Raw genomic sequence first — 25,536 nt, 5'->3', positions numbered from 1 at the left:
ATGACGGTTTCCAAATAAAAGTTTATCCCAATAGGCTCTTGTTAGACACACTGTAATAAAACATACAACGATTTGGATGTAAAGAATTAAAATGTATATCCGAAGGGATATGTGCCATACAATCTAATCAAAATCTTTTTTTTTGTTAGTTTGCAGGTAGCAATTTTATCAACTTTACCGCACATCCTGCCTCCCCAAAATCAGCTAACACAGGAGACATTTCCAGAGGCATTTTATGTGATATTTACCGTACTAAAAGTTGGGATACGTATAACTTGCAAAACGCAAATCACAAGCGGACCAAAAACAAGGAAGAACCAGAAACGAGTGGTGGATACGGAAGAGTCGTGTCGTGAGAGTTCCGTAAGGGATAGCCTTTGATTGTGATGTGGTGGAGCCCCCCGGAGGGCCGCGGGGGCAGGAGGTCAGAGGCAGATCGGTCGTGAGGGCAACAAGCACGGCTCGGCTGTCCCGTGGCGAAATCGCCGGTAGGGCGGAGGAGGAGGTACGATGGTGTGACCTCCAGCGTCATCCCGCCCGACGCGGAGGTGGTGCTGGAGGTGGCGGAGGTGGCGGTGGAGTCGAGCAGCTGCTGCCCGACTCAGAGGAGGAGGAGCCGACGGCGATGTCGAGGCAGCTTCGAGGCGAACGAGACCACGTGAGCCGCGACTACCAAGAGGGCTACCTCAGTGATTTTCCGGACTTGCACGACCGGGATTATATTAGGGACTTCCATCGAGATACCTTCGACGAAAGGGACGGTCAGAGACTCAGGGAGGGACTCGCTACTGGCAGGAGTTATCGGGACGACTATCCGGAAGAATACGATCATCGTCCTACCGCTGCATCCACCTCGGCAAATCTCACCAACAACCCGGTGAGTCCCAATTTCTTTTTGGGGTTTGTTTATTGTTGTAGTGGTGTGGTGTAATGTCTAACCAAAAATACCATTTGCGATTCTCTGTGAGTCTGATAATGACTCCACTATTATGTGCCCAATTTAATTCTTGGTGAGACGGTCGATTGACCGATGAATACTTTTGCTGAATTTATAAACCTAATCGGCGCGCGACGCGGCCAGGCACACGCGAGAAAGCGCGTTTGCCCGCGCGTCTGGTTAGTTTGGTGCCGGGCTACCGTTTTGGTAGGAATACACGCGACATCCCACCCCACATCTTTCTATGAGGCAATGGATTAGTTTAGTTACTCAGCAAATAAAGTATATCAATATACAGCATATCAAATAATAGACGTTTTTTTAAGCTGCTTGATTTTGTCTATAAGACGTTTATATGTGTGCATATACGTATCAGATGCTTAATATGTATTTACACAACTTTTAAAGAAAGTTGCTATATTAATAGCGAAATTACACGTTGAAATTTATTATTAAACAAAAAGAAGATATTAATATATATATTAGACTGTTATATTTTAATAACAATTATTGAAATGTTTTTTGTATATATGTTTAAACAATTATAACTTTTGGATAAAGAAAAAATAATATATAATGTTCTTTCTTAACGCATTTAAGTTACTGTTTAGATGTACTTGTACTTGTACTTATATGATATTATAGTTGCAAAATTGAAGCATAAATAAAATCTTGTATTTAATATTATATATATATATATATTAGAAAGAATAAGACGTTACAGAAAGTAAGCAACGTAAGTTCAAGGTAATTATAACTTCAAAACGCGCCTTGTCACTCGCAAAGTAGAGCGTTGCGTTGCGCAGCGTGATAACGGCTGTCTCCACTCTTTCTCGGCGGCATTATATCTTGCAACTGCACCGTTCTGTAAGGAAAGCGCGGTTGTTTCTATTAAAAACTTGCTCCCGCGAGCCTGCTTAAAACTCGAACAGCTATTTGTATAGCGTTACCTTCCCCTTTCGCTCGCGTTACTACGAACGAGGAATAGTTGCGAACTTGGACTATCAGCAAGAGTTTCAAATCCAATCGAAATTTATATTGTAGACAGTTTCTGCCCTGCATATTGGTTTCTCTGCCCGATAATATACTTAACTTGCACTGTCTCTTTTTCTTGTTCCGTTAACATCTATTTAGGGGTGCAATGTAAAAAATTTGGCACAATCAGAATATTTGTACGAGATTAACTTTTGCAAAATATGTGCTTCTATATTATCTCTTAAATGTACATATATGGAGAGGTAAAAGCCATAAAGGTGTAAGTCAAATTTTTTAAAATATTGACTTACATCTCTCTCATTATGACTTTTATCCCTCTATAAATAACAAGCAAAATATTATAATTTATATGATTACAAGTAAGTAGAATTGAGTTTGCAAGTACAACGTTGAGTTATTCCCATGTTATTATTTACATACTTTAAAATATCTTCGAACTTGCAAAAGACTCGAAATTAAAATTAAAATTGCATTTAATATCAAAATTAATGCTGCAATGTTGCGCATATATATATGTATTTATATACATATTATAGGACATGTTTACTTCGATTTTGAACAGTGATTATTTAGTTGAACGGAAATATTTATTTGATAGAGTTATGATATTACATTACAAATAGTTGATAATAAATTAGAAGGAAATTTAGCAGTTGATCATTAGGTTGGGATTCTCCGGTTAATAGACTTTTTATTAATAGACAAACCGCCATAGTCATCTTATAATGTGTGTATATTGTCGTTTTGCACAACATTACTCTTCGCTCGGATATGCTCTCGGCACTCGTATGTTATATTAAAACTCTATATCTCGCTATATATATACGGAGATTTTACTGCAACTCTGTATACTCCGTGCTTTCTTATCGAGCAATAAATTCAAATTAACGTAACCATTGATTAATATCATCGTTACGATCTACAGTAACTATTTATTGCAGACTACGCGATACTGCTACCACGTGCGCGTGCATATTAATTCTGGAATTCCATATAATCGTGCCATGACTCGCTTCATCGCAAAGAAACACATGCTCGTTGATATTACTATCGCAAACTTTTATGCCCGTGTCTCGATCGAGATTGCTTTATGTAACCGGACAATAAAATCGGAACTGCTCTATTCCCTAGTAGCGCTCCGTAAACTGGTTTCACCTTTATTCTTTAAATTAGAAGGTATATGTATTTGTGCTTACACATATATTTTAACAAATTATAATTAGGTTAGTTATCTTCGATGATCTTAAGTTATTATACTATAATACATATAGGAAAGGATTTTATTATAAATTATAATATCCTCCAACACAAACACACAGAAATTGTCAATAAAATTTTGCCTATATGGAAAAATATTGTTTTTAAATCGCAAGACAAGAGCATTATTTATAAAGAATTACTAGTTGCATCGAATAAGTTATATTAATGTATATTAGTTTACAAAAGATCGCGGATTAAATCTAACTACGACTTAAATAAGTAAAACGTAATATATCTCGAAGGATACGCTATTCCTTATAGCTGCCATTCCTCTATTCGATAGTTTGGTGGGCCACTTGGTCGTAAACAATCTTGTTTGCGCGGAGCCATCAGTTTCTGTACGAAGTTTCCTTTAAACTCGAAAGGAGGTCAAGCGTGTTACAGGACGAAACTGTACAACACGAGGCGAGGGTGCGATATCGAGGATGAGGGAGATCGACCTCTTTGATGACAGTGGTCTCTTTAGGCTCTCTTTGACATCCACGGTAATCGGTACTGGTGCTCTTCATTTAGCGCTCTTGCATCTTTCATGGCGGGGCGCGCCTTGCGGTGTCACATCCGCGGAGTCCTCTCATTTGTAGCCGTATTCATTGCGGCGTTCTTCCCTGTTGTTCGCTTCTCGAGGGTCAGACTCGCTAATGAGAGGGATGGGAAGCCTTGCATAGCCGGAGGGTGAGATGGCGGGGATGACAAGGTGGAAAATGGAATCTGCCCTCTCGGAGGACGCTTTTTCACCGAGCGAGTATGACGCACGACTCGCAAAACTGGGCCACTCTGTCCCTTACGACAACGATTCCGATATATTAGTTTGCTCGAGTATAATGCAATATAACTCTTAAGCGCTATTCGTTGAATTTTTGCTGATATACGAGTGTGATAAATCTTCTTTTATTATCAATAGATTTAATGTCTTATAGATAACTATATTGTAATGATTATATATTATGGTTTTACTTCTTGTTATTAACAGATGTTGCTATATATTTACCACAGACTCGCGGTACCACACTATACCAACATCTCTTGCATGAACATCAAAACTGTTCTTGAGCAACGGTACCTCGTTGCAAGGTTGACTAATTTCTTCGTGGCTCGCGAGACGAGTCATCACATTGAATCTAATGTTCGCAATTACACTGATATATATCTTCGTATAATCGTACTATTGCCCGTTCACGCGGATAATTCGACTATCGCGAGAATTTATCTCACGTCGTCCGATTTGTTGGAGTCATATCGTGAATATTACAGAACGATTTGATTTCTCTCAGGCTCTCTAATGTTAGTGCGTTTTCACTGACAGATCTTCAATCTATTCCGAATGTGCGTTATTTTTAATGATCGAAATTGCGTAAGGCATTACAAAATTGATATGTTTTTTAAGGCTGATTAATTAAAGCTCTCAATATTTTAATTATTGAACAAATTGGTACTTTTGTTTATTATTTTATGTTTTTTTTTCTATGCACAGAGAGAATTTTTTGTTATATTTTACTCTTAAATTTACTATAAACTTGGGACAACTTGGCAACCAAGGAATTTTTAAAATATACAAGACATTTTATACAAACAACGTGATAAAAATTACCAAGCAGATTGGTAAATTTTGAAAAATTATTGAAATTTTTTAGATATATTTTAGTAAAATTAATCAAACATATTTTATATTTTAATGTAATAGATATTAATATTTTTTATTATGGTGGATATTAATCAGAATAGCTCGCATAAAATTCTTGGTGGTACATGTTGTCCCACAACTATACCATGAATTCAGGGTAAATTTTAAGAGAAAAATCTTTTCGTGTGCGGGTCGATTTTTCATATATAATAAATCACATTGTGACGTCTGATTAAAACAGTTTGATGTTTTTTATTCAGAAAATAATATCGTGCGAAGTCGACATAAGATATCCTTCATGCATTTATAAATAATGTCTCACGAACGTACAGAAAATCTTATCAACGCGGAGTTAATATCCACTCGCCTTGATCACTTTATTGAGACGTTACGCTGCATCAAGCTTATCGAATTGCAGTAACGCCTCTCGCGACCATCCGCGTTGGATTCAGAGTCGTTCCTTTAATCGATATTGTTAAATAACAGGCGTGTTTGCATTCATCATATACACATTTATCATTACACTGTTCACTCACACCGATTCCGCATTCAGGAATCTTACACAGTTCCTAATCGTCTGTAATTATGCAAATATTGGTTATACACGCATTACATTCGCGATTATGTAGTTACTGTGTATGATACGATAATCATACACGGACTCAAACGAGATCGCGAGCGCGTAATGAACGACTAGTCGTCATTGCTTGCAATCGGACCGATCGGCGGTCTCTTTTCCGAATTATGTGATTATCTCATTTAATACGCCAGAATTGATAAGCACATTATTCGGGAATGAAAATTGCCTAGCCTGGAAAAAGAACGAGGGCTCGTAATACTATCGGAAAATCATATCGCTGGGAATAATCGTGCCGCTTGTATATGCTTCTAAAATTCTCGATACATCTACGAGCGTCGCCAGTATGTATGTGTGTAGATGCCAGTGTGTATCTATGCGTCACATGTGCTGCACTGCAGCGAATGGAAATCGAATCGATGACCCTTCTACCTGATACCCTGTCCCCTTCCTAAAATGTTATAAAGCTGGTATATTACGTTGGACATATTTCTGAGCTTATATATATTTATATAGATATAATAAACTGAAATATTTTTAGTATTGAATAAGGTATTTAACATCAGAAGTCATTTAAGTTAATATAAAAGAATAAAAAAGAAGAGCCTATTTAAAAATATAATATATATTTTATATATTTTTGCTGCAAAAGATATCGCACACATCTCATCAATCATCATTATTGTGCGAAAATTAAGATAAACATAAAAATAAGAGATAATATAATTAAAAGTTTGTTATACGTTGAAATTAGCGGTATGAAGTATATGCACACTAGCTTCAGCAAAGTATTTTAGAAATAAAACTTCACAAGCTTAACCACACAAGTTGCATTAATTAAAGATGCATATTTAATCTATGCTAGATTATATAATTTGACCGTAAGTCGTATAAACTGGATTGGGTGGCGGACGACGAGGAAATCTGCAATGGAAAATTTTGATTGACGTAAGGTTGCGTTAGCATTAACATCTAATTGCCGCAATGCGCGCGCGTGTAACTTGAAAGTAGAGCGTCGTTACTGCTACCGCACGCAATTAATATCTCTCGATCTGCATGCGAAAAGGCAAGTTATTATTCCTGTAATAGCTTCACTGCCTCGAAACATGTCGGTAACCGCGCGCTAGAGATTTTAAAGAATCAGACTACCCACACGTTTGTTTGTCTGGCGGAAATCCAACAATTTAATCGATTATTTACTTTTTTGAATTTATATTAAGATGATAATACATGATGTGTGTATTTAGTTATAGTACCGTATATACTCATTTTTCTTGCTTATCGCAATGGAAAAATGAATAAGAGCAAAAGTAACATAACGTCTGAATTTTGAATACATTAGATAATATTTTCTTCGGATACGTTATCAAAATAAAAATGAAAAACAAATATATTCTCTGTAAAAGAAAAATATAAAGAGTCTGTTATAAACTGGAGTCATTTGTCGAGAAGATAATTACATGCTGTATGATTTTGCCGCAGTAATGATTTTATAATTATTTATTTGCGCAAGTTTAATAACTGAAAATTATTTTGTATTTATAAAAAAGTAATCACTTTAAAAGAAACTGGTGATAAACATATATATACGTCTGTCTGAAAAATACCGTCGACGAGTGCGCCGAATCGATGGAGAGGCAGATGAAAGATCGTGAGTAGAGGTGGTCTCTCATCGTCTCGCGAAGAGTTCTTCAGGGTAGTAGGTCTCTATAGCCGTTTCAGGTCTGCGGACCCGGTTCCAACGAATATAGGTCAGTGTACAAACCGGCAGGAGCAAAAGAGCTTGAATTTTTGCCTGTGAGCGCGTCTCGATCCTTCTGGACCGAGTCTACTTCAGCGTCGAGGATTGCTAAACGGCCAAACGGGTTTGCACGGGTGCGTTCCCTTCCTTCCTTCTTTCTGCCTCTCTTCTTTCCTCGTTTTCTTTTACCGAGAAAGGATTTCACCAGCCATGTCTCTTAGGCCGACTCGAAATTATTGTTAATAGGCCGCTGCTAGTGTATTGCAAGGATAAAATGGCTATCCGCGAGCCCCGAGGATATCGTCTAATGTATGGTATCTTAATGACTTTAGTAATTAAATACTTATTGTTCTAGACCGCGTATTGTGTTTTATTTTAAGCGGTAGAACCGTTTTACGAGCAGAAGATTGACGAGCGACAGAGATCGAGGCGAATCGAAAAGATTGACTTACTGGTACAAGTTTTACGGTGTCCTTGCCATTTTCCTTCAAAATGCTTTCTACATTGCATTTGTGTGTGTTGCCAAAAATATTTTTAATTATAAATGTTCGCAATGGTATATCTATATAGATCTATAATCTTCAGTATCTAGTATGAAATATAAGAGGACACACACACACACACACACACATTAAAAACAGGTTTTTATCTTGCAAGGAGTTTAGTTTTAATGTATAATATTTAAGGCACGAGTATCTCGTATTTCATTAAATGACGTGAGACAATCTGCACTATTATAAGGTGCGACGTGGTATCTGAGTACTCGTTGGCGCATATAGCCAATAAGGACCAAGCCAAGACTCATGCATGCTGCAGGGTATATATCGGTCTTCGATCGTGTCATAGCCATTCTTCTGTGACCATGAGTTCCGATTTGGAATTCGCAGTTGCATTCTGATCCGATATCTCGAGTGCGTGATGCACCTGCTAAAGCGGAACGTCTTCCATTATAAACGGCTTACAAAGAGAAATAAAAAATAATTGCTGTAAATTATAGAATCAGTACAGTTGTTTATTATTTATCATGCACATTCAATACTGGTTGAAACGTTTGACCAAGCAGTTTCAATATTTCTCGAAATACTTGCGCAGGAATACGTAATGAATCATTAAACTTAAGGACACACGCTAGTTAGATAGAAAAACGGGATCAATTAAAGCGAGATATAAGAATTTTTTATTTCAGATCTCGAATTCTCTCCTAGTATAACTCGTACTACCTACTTTTACGCATGATTTAATTGACGGCTTGTTTGCGCTTATACATAGATTCCAGGATTGCTGGTGTGTAAATGATGAGAAAGTGCGTATCGCTTTACAAGTCGACTTGTATAAATTCCACTGAGAAATATTTCTAATTTATCCCTTCATTTCGATATAGCGGAGCACTTTGGCCGATAACATGTTTTCAATAAGCAGAACCGATCACAAGTCAGCGTAAAAGCATAACGCGGAACCGATTTACCATGCATAGAATTTATCACCTTAAAATGAGCAATCCCGGGTAGTTTATAAGAGAAGCATTCCTTATTGTCTAATTGCCAGCCAATAGACATGAATTACCCAATATTCTCGAATTGTATTTCAACTAGGTATTTCTTTTCTCTTGCCGTTGTACAGGTAAGATATAGTTATTTAAAAACGTAGAGAAATGACTATTTTTTGTATTAAATATAGTTAAAATGTAAAGAGTTAAAAGTAATCGAATAGATCGAGTGAAACTACATTATACAGCGGTATTTTGCACACTGATTACATCGGTTGATGATAAAGAAGTATGAGTCGCAAAAAATGCAAACGCAATAAAAGGAAACGAAAAATTAAAATGGCTGAAAAGAAGCATTATTTGCGGAGTAAAAACGCGATACGTTATTTAGGATTTTTATACTCAGAGCTTTTGAAATCTTTAGAACCGAGTTCACATGGGGACAAAAAAGGAAGTCGCACTTAAATATATTGTTACAATGCATTCTTTTCCATTCTTTATTTGTATACGTTTTAGAGCGTCCTTTTCCTTTTTACTATCCAAAATTCAAATACGTGCATTGTGCACGCGCTGCACTATTCGTTATTCTGGCCGGTTAGTGATGGGATTAAGTAATGTATAATAATATAGAAAATTGTAGTTTTTTTTATTTATAATTAATTAGTATATTACATTGAAATTTGTCTTCAAGTACATATATGTCTTTAAGTTATTATTATCATCTTATTAAATGGATGCACTATTATACTTTGATAGGAACATTCAACAAGTAATGCGATGTAATGCGAGCATATGTAATTCCATTATTGCCATTTTTATTTTACTTTCCAAATTCAACTTCTTCTCAATTCTAATGTAAAATAGTTTCCCAAAACTGTCCGTCGACATTGTATTACTTGAATATCGTGTTGAGCAATTTGTAGCCAACGCTACCTCGAACAAAAAACTGACGAGAGGCCGTTTTAAGCCTCGCGTTAAAACGTCGTCGCTCTGCCGTCGAGGATAACGACGGTGGCGGCGGCTTCTGCAGTCTCGTCCGGTACACCTGCGGAATTAGCTCTGCGAGAAAAAGCTTTTGGTGGGCCGCGTGCCTCCGAAATTGCAGAATTATTATTCTTCTTGGAATACCGTGACGCGAGTTTCGCTGGATTGCATTAGAGAGGACGCGCAAGGTGAACGATGAGAGAGAAAACACATTGAACGATACGAGCCAAAAAGGAATAAAGTGGAGCAAAGGGCGGAAGAGAGGAGAGAAGCACGAGAATATATCTTAGGGCTTTAGGACCTCTCTTTGCACATAATCGCGTCATGTCTTTCGGCCAGGTAGATGGAAACACGCGCACGAGCACGAGCACGAGCGAAGCGTGCACCCTCATATGCCTTATTCCATGCACCTGATCGGCTCCTGCCGCTTAATTGGAAAGATTTACGATGAGGATCGAGTATTGTATTCGCGGACAAGAGTCGCGTGAAGCACGCGAGGAGGAGGTGACGCGATCGTGGCTTAGCTTTTGATGGAAGCGCTTTACCTCGACAGCGAGATGAGGCGGTTTCGTGGCGCGATAAGCAGACAGGGGTGCAAGGTGCGTCGGGGTCGTTAGCTCGGTCGTTAACTGCTCGGAGTTGTCTTGTTCGCGGGCAAAGCGTGTTACGTAATGGAGTTAATACCACGGAAGTTCGTATAACGTTCTTCTTTCTCCACTTCCGCAGGCGATCAGACGCTCTTGCATCTTTACCCGACCTCTAAGAGGATTAAACGCACCTCGCGCACGTTGGCTGAACTGCTGTTCTTGTTATCTCTGAGGCACGTGGCATTACAGGTCGATTAAGAGTCTCTGATAGTAACGACTCGTATAATATACCTATATATATATTTCTCTTCCCGTATGAATCGCATTACTCGGGAAATTAATATGCCAAGTCTCTTTTGATGATGCATTTATCTCGAAATTACATGTAAAAAATTAAAACCATGCAGGAGAATTTTCTGCATGCAGCAACGTAAAATATTTTAGTTTCTTTCTTCCTTCTCCTTTTTCTTTCTCATTAGTTATTTAATCTAAAATTTAATTATTGTGTCATAAATATAAATTTATAAAAAAAATTTATGTAAGGAGTACGATAAAAGTGTGTACACAATAAATATAATAAATATAATAAATATAATAATATCTATTTATATTTATTTAATAAAATTCTTGTTTAAATAAACTGTTATCAAACTGATGACAAAATGTATTATCAACGTATTATTTAATTGCTGACTAAATTAATATATGAATTTTTAAATTTATGCCTTTATTATGCCCAATAGCAATTATGGATAAAAATGTAAGCAATGATTTTTGGGGTTATAATTTGGATACCACTTTGCAATTCAATGAACGCTTGTGCGTATTACAAGCCGGTTATACATATATGCATACTAATTTTAACGAAGAAACTTTTTACTGCATCTCTACGTCCTTTAAGTGATCATAATAATTTCCTGTCCAGATGCGTGACCCGTACGCCGAAGATAAGGTACTAGTTGTAAATAACAGCGTCACGTTTTATTGGGAAGATTTCTGTTTACTATAGTTACTAGATTATAAATCAAAAAACTGTCGATTTTTTGCCGTATTGTTTGCATAATATTTTTTTATATTGCATGCTAAGATTCCGTAGTTATATAATTAAATATATTACTATATTGCATAATCATATCCAGCGTGAATAAGATTCTAAAATAATATTTTGTTAAATATAATTTTTATATAATTATATGTATACAATATTTATAGAGATTTTAGTGAATTATTTATTCAAAGAAATAAGAAATTTTTGGATTTTCTACTTTCTATAAGATCTTAGAACCTTTTTGACAAATTGTAAAAACTTGTAAAACATATATTGCAAAACAACTTGTGAATTTAGTATGTGACTTACCTACTTACTTCTTAAGAACAATATCTATACTTTTATTATATTATTTTCAAAATTTAGACTTGTTTGCAAATTCTCAACGAGAGAATTTAAGAAATCCTTACTTTTAGCATTTTAGAAAATCATAGAATTTTCTTAAAAATGTTTAAAACATTTTTAAAGTTTTTCTCGCAAATGTTAAAATTTTTAAGAAAACCCGGAGAATTTAACGAATCATAAACCTATACAATTTCAAGATCTCCCAAGTCTTGCGGTTAGCACGGCAGTCGCGACTAAAGACCATAAAGATAAAGCTAGCCCGGGATTCTTAATGTAAAATATCGCAGTATATCCTGCCAGATGGTTGAATATTATTTCGCGTCGTAGAGATTCTGATGAGAACGCCCGTTCGGGATTATTTAATGTATATCTCCGACTTTGCCCGATGCTGAGCAGGTATAAAAATAAGTAGGATAGAGTGTGAGAAGAATGGTAGATGAGAAGGGATGAGATGAAAGGCGAAAGACATACTATGTTGTAGTACCAGTTTGTATCCTACCTATGTACTCTATATGTATAGGGTGTAACATAAATGTGGGCCTAGTTTAGAGGTGTATTCTACTCATCGAAATGTATTATTTTACAATACAAAACAAAATAAAATTGAAATAAAATAAATCTTAAAACAAATATTGCCAATGTTGCCCTCAGCCGAAATACACTACTTCATCTGTCTTCTCACCCTTTCACAAACACTCGGTGTATCACGTATTTCATTGAACCTGTTTTCAATGCACTAACGAAGAACATTAATGTTGTTAACAAGGCGGAAGTAGACAATTTGTCTACTAAAACTTGTCTAAAATTGTCTAAAATATCTACTAAAATTTGTCTTTTACTAAAAACAACGTACCGTGAAAACGACATATATTTTGGACATATATTTGTATATTATATGAATTTTTTTTGCTTATTTTGATGAGAATATGCTCTTAAAGTTACGGTTCACATTTATGTTACACTCTATATATCCTCAGGTATTCAGGATTTAACTAATGACAAAGGGATGTAGGAAAACTGACATTTGCTCTGAACCTTTTTTCTACCACTTTTTCATTTGGTTTGAATAGTTATATCTGTACTTCGAAACCTTCAGAAATTTTAAATTCAGATAGGTACCTGACACACGACATTGGCATGAACATGTTTCTTGTTATTTTGAAACTAACAAATATGGAAGTAAGGAATATGGAATGAATCAATGAGAATTTTTTGGTTTTATTCGTTTAGATATTTGAATTCTTTGATTCCTTGTTTAAGTAAACTCAGGTAAAATGGCCTGTACAGGAAAGATGGTCAACCCATATTCATTCGATGTTTCATGGCGAGCTAGATTGAAAGAACTTAGGTTGGTCATCTTTCCTGTATGACCATGTTACCCGAGTTTACCCTACCACTCTTGCAACGAATATCCTAAAAATATGCGGAATCTGTTAGTTAAAATCTTTTACGAGAAATCCTAGGATATTTTCTATTACCCTTTATAAAACATACATTTTATTATTAATGTTTTATATATATTATATAAAAGTTATAGAACATAGAAACAAAAATAATAAATAAATAGAGATTAGGTACTTCAATCGGTTGTTTGACTGGAAAGTTCTTAATTTTAATTAATTAACAGAGATAATTGTGTGATAATAAAATTCTAAATTTAACTTGTATGCACTGTGACTGTAATAAAACTAAATATATGAAAATACTATAGCTAATTCAATTATAATACGTTATTTGATAATACACACAAAAATAAGATTCTTTATTAATAAATGATAAGAAGAAAGAAAGTGCTCAGATACCTAAGAATATACGCAAATAATGATCTGTTAATGTATATTTCGTTTCCGCGCGAAAATAGATTAGTATTTGGCGTGCAGCGATGTTGGCGTTTATGATTTGTTGAGGAAACCGATTGTATCAACGTTGACAAGTTTACTGCGATCTTTCTGGCGGGCAATACGCGGAGCAATGAACATACGTAGCCGCGTTGGTAGGTCATTGCGCTGTAGTGCGGTCGTTTTCTCAATAATTTATAGGTATTTACGTATGAACGCTAAGTAGCGGCAACGACCTTCTCGCTGGTGCTTACACTTCACCGCGCGTTTTCGCAGTATTCGCAGTATTGATATTCCTTACGCGGCAAGTATCCGGTATTCGGATGACCAGTCCAAAAATTGCGTCAATTACGACGATAAAATAAACCCTTCCTATCATATTTTAAATGAATATTTTATCATAGAATATATCTCGATTGATCGCCCCCCCCCCTGTCTGATTTACTCGCCGACCAAGAATACGAGTAACATTAAGGATGAAAGATCTTCGAAGTCATTTAGGAAGGATAATAGGGTAACCTAAGTCGAATCGAACATTATTATACTTTATTAAGGTAACGCACTAGGGATATGTATAGGGTACGAGTCCCGAAAAAATTGATTTTTTAAATATTTTATCTGAAAATTCAACTATTTAAGAATATATTTTTAGAGTTTTAGTTCAATTTGAGAAAACGAAATTATTGAACGTACGTCGAAAGTGCGTCAGATTATTTGAACGTGCCACTTGGTGGACGAAAGGAATGAATTATTAAGATGGAGTTTTTTGACCTGCGTCGGTCTGTACTAACTAAGTACTAACTAATACTAAAATCTTATGTTTGTGTTTAACTGATTTCGGCACATGTTTTTCAATACTGAGTTATTACTATATATATTATGACTATAAGTATTTAGTACATCTATACTTTTAGTCTAATATTTCGTTAGTTAAACTTAAAACTTTAAATACATTTTTGTCGAAAAAAACCACCTTCTTTGACCTAGTTGACACGATTTCTCAAAACTACTGAATCAAAGTTTTTTATATTATATAATATTTTGGCGAAAAAATAAAATTTTGATTAACTTTTTTTAATTTATTGTTCAAAATGTGTATTTTTATTTTATACCAAGTTAAAATTTTAAATTAATTTATTAACTGTACAACACATGCTAAAGAAAACTCTACTTTCTGATTCGGTACCCTCCCCACCCAGGCTTTCTTCGGTACCCCTTTAAGATAATTTGTAAGAAAGATACAGAATTTCTTTGAATTCTATGAAAAATGTTTCCAACTGTTTAATGTTCCGTGTTAAGAAAAAAAGAAAGGATATCCCAGGAAGCATATTTATGCTATTATACAATTCGTTCTGAAGGAGACGCGGTTTTTTTCTTACGTTGTCTGTGTGTCTTTTTTTATATCATTGTATCTATCATATCTATGTTACGTTCGTGACACTTATTTATGAAGCATGAAACAAAAAAGAATATTTCAACACAGTATACTTTAATAATTTTTTAATAACATACAATAAGCTCAAAAGTTGCGTCTGTCTATGTTATCAACACGATAAATTGTTCGAACTATTCGCAATACGTCCATTGATTACCACTGACCTCGTTTGGACTTGTCCAATTGACAACTTCTTTAGTATAGTATTGATTTTCTCGTATAGATTTTCCTACACAGCTGACGTGACGATATAGCTGACTATTTAGCTTTGTATGCCTATACAATGTTGTATACCGTTTTCAAAAATTTATGTTATTTCACAACAAACTTAGTCGAATATTTATTTGAAGAATAGAGATCATCGTTAACATTCTGAGATCCTGCTGATCTCTCAGGTTCTTAAACAGAGTTGCATTAGCGAGAATCCTCTGATTTCTCAGTAATCGAGGTTGCTCGGGCCGCATTACACACTCCCGGCGGCACACTAATGTTGCGTCTAAGACGCTCAAGGGGAACAAAATGGATTTCGAAGGGCGGTGTGTGGAATCAAGGAGGAAGGCGCGAGGCGGTGGCTCCCCGAAAGGCAATGGAAGAGAGTAAAAGTCTCGAGGGCTGGCTTACGACCGCTTCTTGCTAGAAACGCATGAATAATGCAACAATTGGAACGACGACGAGCCTTTGTTTTCGCAGGCCCTTCGTTATAGGCCGCCAAATTGCTCGCAAGCTATTCGTATCGTCGGCTAGTCACCAACCAATTTCGGGCACAGACAGCGCCCTATCTTCCTTGCATGCACTATCGCGATCCTTTACCTTCCACGTGCATACAGGAACCCGGCGAATAATTAACAATTATGGGTGGAGCATACTAAGCCCTGCGTCGCAGCTGCACTTTGCACGCAGAAGGCTGTCAAGTGGATAGATATTCCTTTCCAGGAAACATCAAGCTGCGTTGGTAAATTAGGGCATGAAGGTTCTGTGATTAATTGTTGATATGGCCTTCCATTTTCGCTTCTTTTTTACTATAACTGCCAACTTGCTGAGTTTTTGGATAAAGGGAAGGATTGTTCCATGGTCTTTTTTGTTTTTACATAATTTTGCGACATTCATTATATTTGAATTCTAATTTTGATAGATTTGCAAAAATTTAATTTTTTTAAATATAGCCAAGAAAAGTATGTATTAATAAAAGCACTACTGAACATTAATCGTTAATGTAGAAATATGGTAGATCCGCTCAATGTATTGTCACGTTGTTATATGTTTTAATATAATAATAAAAACATATGAATTAGTTTATGGGTCTTTGTTTTTCATTGCATATATACTAGTGTGTACATAATAAATATGCATATGTAATTTGTCGCATAGATCATAATCGAGTTCTCCTGAATATTCTCAATCAGTGATCGTTATCGATAACAACAGGTACTCTGTCGCGCGCGTTTCAGATATCGGTGCCCAGAGATTGAAGCCACTGCAGCGAGGCATCCCAATCTCGATTGCAATTGAGGCCGAATGGCTGCTTGTCAAGATTCGTGGACTTTTCCCGAGAGAAAAATACGACGCGAGGTTCGTACTTACACGAATAAATGTATTTTAACATACGCAAGTGCGTGTACCTGTAAAAAAAGAACACATTCACATGGTGGTTCAAAAAGAAGAAGACGCGTACAATAACGCGCGCACATATCAGAATAAAAACACCGACCTGATGACGCCCTCCCATCCATTGCGGGTCGAGTATTCCCATCATGTATAACCCCCGTATCGCATCTTAGCGGGATATTGGCGTAGGTCAGGACCGTCAGGACAAGAGCGGGCGGACTCGCCCCTTCGAGCCGTTTCAGATGGCAGATTGCACTCGCAAGCTCGCCCCGTCGCGTCCGATCCACACAGAGCAGGCTTGCTTCGAAAACCGGTACCAAGTTCTCGCCGGAATTAATGGAATTCGGCCAAATGCCGACGAATCGAATTTGGCTCTTTCGGTCTCGATTATCGTCCGGTTTCCTCCCGCGGTGCAGTTGCTTTCCTGATCACTAGTCTAACGATCAGGAGGAAAAGACAATGAGGCGGTCCACGCCTCATTGTCCTTTTCTCCGCCATCTATATCTTACAAATAGCATTGTATTAGTAATCGCGTCCAAGTCGGACATTCGATTAGGTTCTATCTTCTTTTCCAAGAAAATGTTTTTTATTATCAGGAATTTATTATTGAATAATTAGAATTAATGAACAATTAGATAAAATATTTTGGAATTTATGGAAGATATTTACCCTGTCCTAATACAGCGATTAACTTAAATTTATTAATTCGCGATAACGGAGAATAAACTGATTTTTCCACGAGTGACCTGGCTTTCTTTTACTGTCATCACAATTCTCGTGATCTCGAGGAGACGCATATATATCTGTAATAAAGAAACCGCAGGCTGTTTCAAATCTTTTCTCGAAGAAGCAGAAAGTCGCTGAATCGCAAGGAATATACATTATAATTTCTAGGTAATATAAATGTGAGTTGGAGTTTAAAAAAATCTAAATTGCTTAAGAAAATTTATAATCAGATAATTCTAATAATCGCTGTAAATCAGTTGTATTCACATCCGCTATAGATTTGCTAAAAAAAAATATTACGAAAGATTATCAAAAATTATATTTTATACCTAATATTGGATATTGGGATAAGCAAAACGCCAACATCGTTGCAATATTTATGTAAAATTTAGGCGGTCATAATTTCACGGTGCGAATCAATTTTACCTCGGAAGATATACAGCTTGTATATCCACGCCTCGAAAATCCGTAATACAGATAAACCCGTACGATACATTGCGGAATCCATCGTATAAATCTCAAGTTACTCGGAGACACCGTGTCTTCGTTCTCCAGCATCGCGAGCACTCACGAGGCAGCTAGGGAACGTATAGGAATCGTAGCGAGAGTAAGGAAGAGACAGTAATGAAAAAAGAAGATCTCCAGTGCTCCCGGCTAATAAAGAATTTATGGTCCTTGTTACCGGCATGGTTTTCTACGAATTAACATTGATTACCGGCCTGACCGCGCGATAAAAACTTAGAAAACGAGATAGCCCAGTATGCGCAGAAACCGATTAAACGAATTCATGAATAACTTAAGAACGTTTCACGACACACCTGCCCCCTCCGTCCCTTCCCTCCTCTTCTTAATCCCCTTACTCAGGCTACGTGACAGTTTTGGAGTCGTTTGCGCCGATCTCGTAATGTACTCGTTTGGACAGAGCTGACAACGTTGACGTTGAAAGAAAGTCAGATGGAACGATGGAAGCGTGTGATGAGGGTGCCTCTATCTCAAATATCGTTATAGTCTTGTAAAAAAAAAAGGCTTACACTACACTACGGTAATATTTGAATGGGAAACAGGATAAAAAGCAAAACTAGATTTTCATTCCTAAGTTGAAGTACATGTCATTCTTTAACTTAGAGATTAAAGACCAAGAGAAACTATATTAATTACAGAATTAGATGAAGACAAATAGAAGAACAAATTTTTTTAAATAAAATTATTGTTATAAGTTTAAATTGTGGCACATATATCTCTTTTGAAATTAATTTTTCATTAATTTTTCACGTTTCAACATATCTTAATAAATTATACAAATACCCAGTTGGTATATATACTCTATATAAATACATTTTGTGTATGTATATGTACAAAGAATCTTCAGTTATCTGAATTGAGAGTTCATACATTGCGTATTTCTTTCAGTTACCTACGTTGGATTTTACATATTCTTATTTATAAGAATTTATTTTTAGCCGATAATAAAATACTCCTGTTTTTAGCTTTCCATGAACCGTAATAAAAGTTACAAGGTATGCTAGAATCGGATTTCAAAATTTTGAAAAACTCCTTGACTTTGTCTTTAGGCTCCCTTCGGCGACGGCCACGACGTCGTATTGGATCCCTTGCTAGTAAAACGCGTGCAGAAATTAAACGAAAGTCGTAAAACCAGGCGGCCGCACCTTCGTATGACCGCAGAATCGTCTCGCAAGTTCCATCCCGTTTAGACGCTCGTATATACACGCAACGTGGCGTACGGAAGAGAGATTCAACGTTTTATGGATGTTTTCGCGGGTGATTTACGCGATATCGACTGGTCCGCGAGAATGCCCGCGAGATATTGTATTATACGATTATACGACAAGAAACTTTACGTCTGATCTTTTTGATTTTTTTTTTTACAATATTGAACAATGTTTTAAGGTTGATGCAATATATTAACTTCAACTGTGTACATATATTTTCAATAAATTATTATTATCACACTATTGCATTAGAATTATGTAACTAAATCTTTAAAATTATTGTCGAATTATCGATATACAATCATGTTATCACTGATGTTATAATCCCGCTTGCTAAAATTTGTCAACAAAAATAAATAAAATATGAAGAGCACATGAGAGTTTTTATCGATTAATATATATAATTACAATTTTGTTTACAGATAAATTCATTATAAAAGTTTATAAAAGTTTTATAAAAGTTTGCAAATTAAGTGGATAATTGTCTGATATTTGGTCTTTTGTCGAAAATAGCTAAACACAGAGAATTGTGTCAACTGGGCATAAAATATGTCGAAGTGAATTAACATGTCTGCAATATATCCTGTCCTCTTACAAAATATATAATTTGCTTGTAACTTTTAATGGTAAAATACGATCTACGTTCTTGATGCGAATTAAGTTGCGAAGTATGCTATACGCATAAAATTTTAACACATCGCCGCCGCGCGACATAAATTACATGATCGATATAAACCAAACGGTCGAAAATTGGATTTTTTAAAAATAGTCATAAAATATTTCGCGTGCTGCCTACTTATTTTTCTCTCTCGCTCTTCTTGCTCGCTTCGATCGCATTATCCAAGATTCGAAACGAAGTGACCGCGGCGAAACGAGAGGGGGACAACTGGTTCTCATTTGCCGTCCGTTTGTGTTTATAGTCCTGAGGGATATTAATCGCGAAATATATACGAAATATTCTGCGCTGAAATACGTGGAATGCGGCATTTCATGCGTATCCTTCTTTTAAATGCTGATGTTACGGCGAGCGAAGCCGAGCGCACGATGGACAATAAAAAGAAACGGAGACAGAGACCGCGACGTAATCGTAATCTTTTCTCTAAAATGGAAACCCAGCGTGTGATATTACACTTGGTGCTCGCGTTTCAAGGCCGAACGGTTTCGGCGGACACGTATACTCGTCACGCGTTAAACGCGGGTCGATCGCCAGAGATCGCCGCGGTACACATAGGCGCGAGCGACGCGTGAATCGCGGCGATTCACGGGACTGGATTTGCCGGATGGGCCGTTAATGTAGATAAAAATCTAATTAGCCGGCCATAAACGAACATCGGGAATTTTTAAGGCCGTCGCGCCGACATGTAGCCAGGCGCAAATTCATGAGCTTCCTCTACGCGCGGTAAAAAGATTCTTTTCGATGCTGACGTCACGCGGATGAGAATGCGGTCAGTCCGGATGGGATACATGATAGTCCTAGGAGTATCGGACCAACAGGCAATGCGATTAAAATATTCGCCGTAAACGACGGTCGTTCCTCGAGATTGTGCTCTTTGCTCGTTACCTGTAGATTATAAGAATTTAATACGATGTATAAAAACTTGAAAAAAAAAAAAAAATAATTATCATATAAACATCATACATATACGTTTTTTTTTTGTTGACTTGTGCTCTTTGCATATGTGATCGGTTGATCATTTATATGATCCGATTTGATGAGGATAAGCCAGTAAAAAGCTAAAAATAAGGTATCGCGACGTTTAGCGAAAGCGAAATAAGTTATTGATTAATGGGACCTAAAAATTCTTGCATTACAGTTTACAGTCGATATATCTAAAAAAAATTGCATTTATATGTATATAGATCTCATCATATATTAAATTTTATTTAACAGATTTACAATAATTTAGATTATTATAGATTATTTGCAATTTTATCTACTTAATACAGTTTTAGTTCGAATTTGTTCTTTTATTTTGTAATTACATAAATATATCAATAAAATTTGCTCTTACATTTATTGTATTGTCTAGAACGAATGCCTTTAGATTAAATGCTAGATATATTTGGCAGTGCCATACGTTAAATCGTTTACTGTTGCATCATCCACTGCGTACTTACTGAACACACTGTAAAAGCGTGAAGAGACGTTCGACAAAACGAATACTTATACTTTCTCTTTTTTTCCCGACATGCCTAACGTCTTAATCCGTAACAGGAAACACGATGTTATAAGGGTTTGTCGGGCGTTATTAAGTATTTAGAGAGCATGAGGGCTCTGCAGAGCCGCTCGCTCGAATTACATTGCTTCGTTTCCCTTCTTATATATACGAAGAGAAAATATCGTAGTACCTGCGAAAGACCATCGTCTTAGAAAAATTAATAGGCGGAAACACAGATCACGTCGTTCTGTCGTTAAATCGCGACATGAAAGAAATTTCGTGTTATACACATGTACGGTTCAAGCGGACAATAAAGGATCGCCACGTACATAGCGACGTGATGTAATCAGAAAGAAACGATCCTAATCAGGGGTGATTTTCTAAAGCATTGGGTCTGCAATGTTTGAGATACGATACATAGTTGTTGTAGTAACAGCTGAAAACTGCAAATGCGACTTAAGGGATTACGTGCATACAATAAGGGTACAGAAAGGGTGATCAACATGAAACATGCACCACTGATTTGGAAAAGCTTAAAGACTTTACTCTTAAATTTACGAAGCGTAAACTATAACGTCGACCCCCAAAGAAATGTATTCTTCCGACATCGTGCTATGGATTAGTGCTTATTAATAAAGGAACGTTGCAACGTTCTTGCCGATACTTTTTTGCCTGTCTTCCTGTTTGGGCTATTTTTTAAGTTATGGATCTTAATGTACGTCATGCTGCAACATCTGATGAGTCTTAATTTTACGCCTTTATATGATGTTTTATTTAAAGGATATTAAATATCATATGTGTGTAGCCAAAATTTAATATTACTATTGTTATATTATTTACTGACTGGCATCATATTGAAACAAATAATAAACAAGCACAGCAATATAATAAAATTTTAATATCTGTTGTTAATTAATATGGATATTTTGATTATATGTGTCATATTATATGAAATAGTACGAGACGTAATTAAATCATTCAATGCTGTGTCACTATGCGTTTGATATTCTCATCAATAAATGAACTTTTCAACTTTAATTAAAATAAAGTAATTAATATCACAAATTCAATATTTATAACTGTAATTGTGTAAATATTCTCTCTGCATTGTCATAAATTTGATAATTAACTTTATTTAATAATATCCCCAGAGAAAATATTATGAAGTCTAAAAGACGTTTTATAAAACTATCATTATATATTATATATTATAACGTCTTTATATATATATATATATATATATATATATATATATATATAAGATCTTATGACCTGATTTATGACGTCTTTGAGGCATATCTTATGGACTATTAAATATTAAGGGATAAAATTTAAACCAATATCTTGAGTTAAATAACATTTTGTTATTTTTAACTACTATGTGTGTCAAAATTTATTATTTTAACACAAAGCATAGTATTATTTTAACTCCATTAGTTTAAGTAAATTAACAACATGAGTAAGAGCAGTGGCTAGTATTTTTAAAAATAGTTTCGGATATTTTATAAGTTTTGTGGGACTAAAGCCTGGGACTAAAGAGCATAGGAATATAATTTTACATTACGAATTTAATAGTGTATTAGACATTTTATTTTGGACCATTTTTAGGCATATTGTAAAATAAAAATTAATAATATGGAAATGCGTTTACACACACACACACACACACACACACACACACACACACACACACACACACACACACACACACACACACACACACACACACACACACACACACACACACACACACACACACACACACACACACACACACACACACACACACACACACACACACACACACACACACACACACACACACACACACACACACACACACACACACACACACACACACACACACACACACACACACAAAGAAAAAAATATAAAAGAGGAGCTTACAATTAGTGTTGCTTAAAGTAAATCGATATAGATGAATAATTTAAAATTTACGCAACACTAACAATCTATATATGTATATATTACAATATAGAGATCGCGGTTTTATCAGGGCAAAAGTTTAGCAAAGTTATGTAAGTATTAAATCTCCATTGAGGTATCAATGTATCAGGTAATTCTAGCTTCTGTCTTGTATTTTTATTAACGTGTTTCCGAACAGCTTCGCCTTAACTGTTCTAAGAGGACAGTTAGAAAGAGATGAAAAGTGAGTTTATATAACCGTAGGTTAGAAAATATTTCAAAGGATCGGTACAGTCGGGAACTTTCAAGAAAATATCGTAAAAGTGATGTATTGAATTCCCAGATTACTTCGAAATGGTTTTCTTAATATGCTAAGAAATTTACCTACCTGCGTCCTGCGTCGTTTCACACTTTGGGGAACTTTATAAAATATCCAAAACCATTTCTACAAGTATTATTCAAAACACATTATTCAAACTGACTTGACATTTAAACGTTAAAAAATTTGTCCCAGGTAATTCAGGCTGCTAATATTTTACTGTTGCCAACTTATCAACGTAAAAGGGCAATTTGTTTCTTTCGTTCTCTTTAACATAGAGATTAAATACGCTAAATATAAGAATATGGAGATATGTGAGTTATGCGTAAGGTGATAAGAATAGGGGTATGCATAAAAATATATATAGTGTGCATCAAATTTAATAACAGCATCTATCGACGTGTGACCGATGCAGTACCACAAAGATGTATACCTACCGAAAGTAAAATTTATATCAAAAATATATCTTCTATCTATCTATTTAAGTCTAAAGTAAATTTGGTATCCTTGAATTGGTGGCCTCGGGTCCTGAAGGGTTGACGGAAGGTCAAGCAGAACGCCGCGCCGCCAGCATCAGTCTGCACACGCCGAGGAGGAAGTCTGCCGATACCTGGAGCAAAAAGATGATCAAAACAGACGTTGGCAAAACATCTGCGATGAGGACGTTCACGGACTCGCGATATCTTACCCATCGACCGGCGTACACACATAAAGAGGACTAGACGAAAGCGTGATTCTATTGGAACAATAATGCAGCTAGAGACGAGTAGGAAAAGAATGGATATAGTAACCCGTAATTTGGTCGTCCACCAGATGGCTCCTTCGTGACCAATGAACATTATGGCAAAGTTGGCTTGAAATTCAAATTCAAATGCATGGTCGTGTACACTGGTAAGGTATAGCTCGCGGGCTGGCTCTCCTCTCCTCTCCTCTTCTCTCTTCTCCTCTCCTCTCCTCTCTCTCTCTCTCTCTCTCTCTCTCTCTTTCTCTCTCTTTCTCTCTTTCTCGACTAAACCATTTTGATTATACTCATTACGCGGGCCCTGCCCAACCTCGTTCCTTCCTTCTTGCTCTATCTCTCGCCCTCTTTTTCTCTATCTTCGTTTCTCTTTGCTCTAGTTTCGGCTCCTCTCTCCAGAAACCTTGTTTCAAAGTGACCGAGGATATATAGACCTTAGTCCTCTGTTATTCCCGGAAATCGTGACTCTCGGATGTTCTTAGACCATATATGTGCGTGTAACTCTTTACGATACACGATGGTAGATACTGAGCGTGCTGTGATATCCGTTGGATTATTTCTGCGCATCTTGATGCTGACAGCACGGTTTTTTCTAGTTTCAGCTCACCGGAAGGTGTCGACTTACGATATACGGCATTACGTAATAAATATGATAGCGCGATTTTGCAAACACTGGGCAAAAAACATAAATATATAAAGTCTCGTCACACTTTGCTATTGAAGTTTAGATGTCACGCGTAGCTAAGGAAGCGTATAATGTTATGCGCGGTATAAGGCTGAGTAATTTTTTAAATTCAGAATTAAAATAATATTTCTTCGATATCTTGGAAGCAATCTCTCGTATAAATAATAAGTATATTTATATCAGAATATAAAGATGAATAAATCTCATTGTATAAAATAATTTCTGGTTGAAATTACGATATTCTATTTTTTACACGAGGTGCATGTATGTATGTATTATTTAAATATATGTGAATTATGTCTTGCATAAAAAGTCGTAAGCTTGTCACAGCATTATGGCCATTATGCAAAAATTTCGTGATACATTATCATCATATAAATTTCACGATGAATCCCGACATTTCATTATATATACTTTTATACTGAATATACGTTAATTAAATTTAATTTTATGGACTAATTACAAAGATTTGTTAGAAAGTATTACTTGGTATTCCCTGATGCGTAAGAGTAAATCAATGTTCAGTTGTTTTTTTATGCAAAACCAATAATGCGCAAGAAAAAATACAGAAATTATTTATACCAGTCAAACAAGTGAAACTTTTGCGAATTGGCGAAAGTACAAATACCACATATTGTCTGTAGAAGCGACTCCATTCTAAAGAAAGGTGTCAACAGAAATACATAGACGAACAATTAGTCGTTCACACGTTTCAATTAAGTGTTGACGACTAATCGCATTGCACGTTGAAATTTATTTCAAGCGCAACTAATTTCTTTCTTATTTATCGTA

General features: G+C 35.9%; 1 protein-coding gene across 10 annotated transcripts in view; it reads left to right on the top strand.

Moving 5' to 3' along the window:
• Window positions 1–25,536, top strand: part of Ca-beta (Calcium channel protein beta subunit) — a 96,889-nt gene that overhangs the window by 8,670 nt on the left and 62,683 nt on the right. For 8 of the 10 annotated variants that reach the window (XR_013258421.1, XM_077415632.1, XM_077415631.1 and 5 more), the window contains exon 2: window positions 150–877. Coding sequence is in view for 9 of the 10 variants with exons in the window: in XM_077415632.1 (XP_077271758.1) it covers window positions 626–877 (252 nt within the window). In the remaining variant the exon portion in view is untranslated. Of the gene's footprint in view, window positions 1–149; window positions 878–16,303; window positions 16,425–25,536 lie in introns of those variants that run through there. The other 2 variants (XM_077415637.1, XM_077415635.1) reach the window with 1 other exon arrangement.

Source organism: Temnothorax americanus, unplaced genomic scaffold (genome assembly GCF_048541705.1).
Source record: "Temnothorax americanus isolate GAGA-0224 unplaced genomic scaffold, ASM4854170v1 Scaffold4, whole genome shotgun sequence".
Classification (NCBI taxonomy): Eukaryota; Metazoa; Arthropoda; class Insecta; order Hymenoptera; family Formicidae; genus Temnothorax; species Temnothorax americanus.
This window is presented reverse-complemented; position numbering and strand designations above follow the sequence as displayed.